This window comes from Microtus ochrogaster (genome assembly GCF_000317375.1).
Source record: "Microtus ochrogaster isolate Prairie Vole_2 chromosome 14 unlocalized genomic scaffold, MicOch1.0 chr14_random_1, whole genome shotgun sequence".
Lineage (NCBI taxonomy): Eukaryota > Metazoa > Chordata > Mammalia > Rodentia > Cricetidae > Microtus > Microtus ochrogaster.
This window is the reverse complement of record NW_004949096.1, coordinates 18,955,985-18,961,051: the sequence shown is the minus strand read 5'-3', so window position 1 is coordinate 18,961,051 and position 5,067 is coordinate 18,955,985. Positions and strand designations below refer to the sequence as shown.

Here is a 5,067-nt window from a genome sequence, read left to right as displayed (position 1 = left end):
CTTTGTAGACCTGGCTAGCCTCGAACTCACAGAGATCCGCCTGCCTCTGCCTCCTGAGTGCTGTCAGTGTTCTTATATATGTAGTAATTCTTAACATCTTGTGGGCATGCTTGACCCTGGTACCCCAAAAATAATAAAATGTGTGTTACTATCATCAGTTGAATTTATGATGGAGCTGGATGATAGAAAGAAAGGATTTTGCCAGTTATTAAGTAAGTCCTGGGTATACTCTTTCTCAAAAGAAGGGTGTGGTAGAGCAGGAGTGGAAAATGAGGGTGTGTGGACTGATGGTGTACAGGAGCCGATCGTCAGGATAAATGTGTGATGGTCTCTGTGTATGCCTCGTTTTCCTCTCATGTTGCTTCTAGCCTCCTGTTTGTCTGCTGGAGGTACTGTAAAGAGATAGAAAATTATGTTTCTGATGCATTTGTGTGTGTCTTACCAGAGAACAGTATTCAGCATAATACAGTGGTCACATCCAGTATAGGAGCTATGTAGCTCTCCATTTATTAATATATCCATATAGTTAGATTATAAGACCCTAGATAATAGGTGCTAGCTGGCTGCAAAGGGAGATGTTATTTACCTCTCCCCCACTTCCCTTATGCTTGACCTCTGAGTTGGTAATTGACAGGGATTATTGCCATTTTTTTAATCTCTGCTAGGAGGCTGCTGGAGTCTTCCCTCATTTCATTATCCCGTTATGATGGAGCAGGATCCAGAGAGCACCCAATTTACCCAGACCCAGCGAGGTAAGGCCAAAGTGAGAAATGGCACTAGGAGGGGGGAGGGGCGGCCCTTGGGGTTGCCAAGTTGGGGGAAGCCCCACCCGTGCCTCTCTGGTCCTGGTGCTCTTTTGCAGTGTTACAGTGTTAAGGCAGGTGTTTCAGGTGGTTGGGAATTGTTGCAGGTAAGTGCACAGCTTCTCTTGTGACAGAGGACTCTTAACTGAGCTCTAGTCCTTTGGGACTCACCATCTGTCAGTAGGTTACTTAAGGGAGTACTGTGGAGGCCATAGGTTTTCTTTCCTGCTGCTCCAGAAACTGTTGCTCATCAGATAGACAGCCAAAAAGAGAGCCCAAGTTTCGAACATTTTATTTATAGGGAAAATACTTTTAAAAATTTAGAATATCAAAAGGTTAAAAATCAAGCCAGTTTTGTTTGTTTGTTTTTCAAGACAGGGTTTTTCTGTGGCTTTAGAGCCTGTCCTGGAACTAGCTCTGTAGACCAGGCTGGCCTCAAACTCACAGAGATCCTCCTGCCTCTGCCCCTGCCTCCCGAGTGCTGGGATTAAAGGCATGCACCACCAGTGTTTGGACACTATCCAAAAGAAGAGATGAAGGAAGAATAATTGAATGAAATAAGTTGTCATTTTATTGAAGTGATTGCTTTGTACTGCTTTAGAAGACATTTGAAACCTTATTGAAGACTATGTGTGTGGTGGGGAGTGTATTGTGATATGGGTACGTGTAGAGCTCAAAGGGAGACTTCCTCTGTTGTTCTCCAAATTATTGTTGTTAAATTATTATTATTAATGTTTTGAGGTAGTATCTCTTACTGAATTAGAAGCTTGCCATTATATCTAGGCATCTGTGCCTGGAATCTACCTGTTTCCCTCCTGCAGTGCTGGGGTCGTAGGTACCCGAACCATGCCCAGTTTTTACATGGGTATTGGAGCGTTGAACTGAGATCCTTTTGCTTTTACAGCAAGCTCCCTATCCATCCCAACCAAATATTTTATTTCCCTAATCGTGAAATTTTTAGAAGTTGGCGTGGGGGGGGCATTTTTTTCATATGAGCTTAAGGAACTGTTCTGAATTCCCTGGTGCTGATGATGGTGTTAATAACAAAACCAAGGCTGGAATATTGAGTTGTTGTATTACAGTTATCAGGAGAAAGCAGCCCCGTGTGGTTGTCATAATTGGATTTGATGACTGATAGAGATCTGAAAAGGGCTAACTTGACTATTATTTCTCCCAAGATATTAGTGGACAATAAACTTTCTGTGGCCCTCTTACTTTGTTTTCCATATCCTAGAATTAGCAAATCCAAGGATCTAAACAGTAGAGAAAAAAATAGGCAGGCAGTTCAGATGGGGACTGAAGCAAGGGCATTTACATCAGCCTCCAGTTCTGTTGGAGAATGTATGCTCCCTTGGAGAGGGAAAGGAAGCTGTCACATTTCTAGAGCCTTAGACACACAACACAACTTCTTGCTATGAAACAGTTTCTTTTCAGGCTGACCATGGCAGTGCACCCCTTTAATCCCAGCAATCGGAAAGCAGACACAGGGGGATCTCTGTGAGTTTGAGGCTGGCCTGATTTGCACAATGAGTTTCAGGACTACTAGGACTATATAGAGAGACTGTGTATGTAATGTATCTCAAGAAAACAAAAACAAACAAAAAGTTTCTTTACAGACAGCAGTAGGAATCTTATCCTCAGAAATTTTAGACTGGGAAACTTAAATGATTCATTTTTCGACAGGGCCGAATGCACAGCCTGTATTGACCTGTCACTTCCTGTACAGCCAGTGAAGGATGGCCTCAAACGTGTGTCTTCCTGCCTCTTCCTCAGAATGCAGAGATTACAGCTGTTGTCCTTTCTTTAGAAGTTCATATTTATTCCTACTCTAATTTCTTTGGCTTCCTAACACTCGGAATACTCTGTGGTATTGAGAGTGCTCCAGCTCCTCAGCAGAAGGGCGCTGGTTACCATCTCTTCTCACGTTACTTCATTTTTCTTCTTCTCTTAGTTATGTCTTGTATTATGGATAGGTCAAGGCTTTTATGGGACATTTTCCAAATTATGCAGAAACCTAGTTTCCCCCTAGATACATAAGAGGCAAAGTCTGTGATGTCAGAAACCTCTCCTCCTCCTTTATTTATTTATTTGTAACCACTGATAATATAGTTTCATAGTTTAGGAAATTCATATAGTAAAATTAAACAACTTTAATTAATGCAATGCCGTACACATAGGGTAGTCTTTATTCATTATCACCAGTAACATTTCTACCACAGTTATCAGTAACAATACATTTTTTTACTATTATTTCTGGTTGTCCATAAATCTGAGAAATGGATATACTTTTGGTCTCATCCAGATTAGTTCTCTTGAAAAATTTCTCCTGTTACTATGTATTTTCTTCCCTGGTCTGATTCCTTTGAATTTAATCCAAGTTTGATTTCTACGGGAAGATTTTGATATATTAGCTAGCAATAAGAACAGCACAGAAACACTCACTTCTGTCCAAATTTTGGTGTTCAGTGATTGAATGCTTGGCAACAGGTGCCCAAATGATTAATGAAAACACCATGAGATAAGGCTTTGGAAATAGTTTGAGTTCTCCGATTATTTTGGTCTAGGCTTCTGTTTCTGTATATCTCATGCCCATCTACTGTACAAAGGTAATTTGGATTCGGCATGCTCAGTGTAGCATATTATTTTAATCAAGAAACTTTGAGTTCCAATGATTACCAACCAACTCCTTGGAAATTCCATTTGATGACTGCCCTGAAGGACAACTTTGATAGGCCCCATTGAAGTTGACTACAAGACCTCTTTTGGCCTAGGAAGGTAGAATTCCTGAAAGTCATACTGCAAGATGTCTGCAATTTTGGGGAATGACTCTCCTACTAATATAAATTGCTCAACTGGCCTCAAATTTGCTAGTCTCTCAGCCATAGTCTCAGCAATAAATATTTTTCTGTCATTTAGATACAGTTATTCTCAATCAGTTTTTTAATATTCTCAATAAAAACAAAACACTTCTCTTTTTAATATCCAAACTTCATTTAAAAAAAAAAATCTCCCAGGTTTGTGGCTCTAGGTTTGTAACTTAAGGTTTATGTCTTTGTTTTTCCTTAAATACAGAAATATTTTTATATACATAATAATAAATATGTATGCATATATGTGTGTGTATATACACACACACATATTCTCTTTCTTTAACCCTTTCTCTACCTTAAAACTTTGTTTTAGAAGAGTTTCCTTCTGAGTAGATAATTGTTGTACACACACCCACTTTAAACTTTTGAGACAGGGTGTCATAGCTCAGGCTAGCCTCAGACTCATGTAGCTGGAACTGACCTTTAACTCCTGATCCATCTGCCTCTGGATTCCTAGTCTTGAGATTATAGGCATGTGTCACTATGCCCAGCCAAGTCTTCTTAGTGGCCTCCTAGTGCTCCTCTCTGTGGATGTAATTTATTTCCTCTGTTGCTGGGCTTCTGGCTTGTTTCCTAGGCTTTCCCAAATGGTGACAATAATGCAAATGACCTTTCTCATGTATATATTCGTATTTTTCTGTATTTCTATGGGCTGTAATTTACTAGTGGACTTGGATCATTGTGTTCCTCAAATTTTAAGTCTTGCAGTTGGTTTAGCAGTCACTTAAACATTATCATATAAGACATTTTTCTTTTGTTTTCACATGTTCTCAGTTTGTAGCCTCAAATTATAGAGCAGTTTTGTAAGATGGAGGAAAACTTTAAGAAGGGAAAAATATGTATAGTTGTGTGGTATATTAGAAATTGTTAGAGAGCTGGGCAGTGGTGTCTCTGAGTTTGAGGCCAGCCTGGTCTACAAAGTGACCAGGACAGGTTCCAAAGCTATCAGAGAAACCCTATCTTGACCCCCCCCCCCAAAAAAAAAAAGTTAGCGAGCTTTAAGGCAGGACCTTGGTTTCAGTTGGTGTCTAGACTGATCGTTTATTGGAACCCTACCAAGGGAGATGTAGCCTCCATTGCTGTAATTCTAGGAATAGGAAATTCTTTTTCCTCTTAGGTTTTTCTGTTCTCCCAAGTACACAATGACTCTCAATCCCTGTCCTGAATACTTTTCTGTGCACAAATACCTGTGATTAATATGTGAGGGAGGGAGATGATTATAAGGAACTAGGCGAAAGCTGGAACTGTGTGTTTGAAGAAGGAAGTACTGGTGAGAAGACCCACGAGTGTCTTTATTACTTATCTAAGTATGAACATCTTCTGTCTTTATTAATTATCTAAGTATGAACATCTTCTGTCTTTATTAATTATCTAAGTATGAACATCTTCTGTCT

At 39.8% G+C, this 5,067-nt stretch overlaps 1 protein-coding gene across 1 annotated transcript in view; it reads left to right on the top strand.

Moving 5' to 3' along the window:
- The window catches only part of Ambra1 (autophagy and beclin 1 regulator 1), a 202,829-nt gene that overhangs the window by 83,944 nt on the left and 113,818 nt on the right, over positions 1–5,067 (top strand). The window contains exon 9 of the mRNA XM_013352584.2: positions 666–752. Within this exon, the coding sequence (XP_013208038.1) occupies positions 666–752 (87 nt within the window). The remainder of the gene's footprint in view (positions 1–665; positions 753–5,067) is intronic.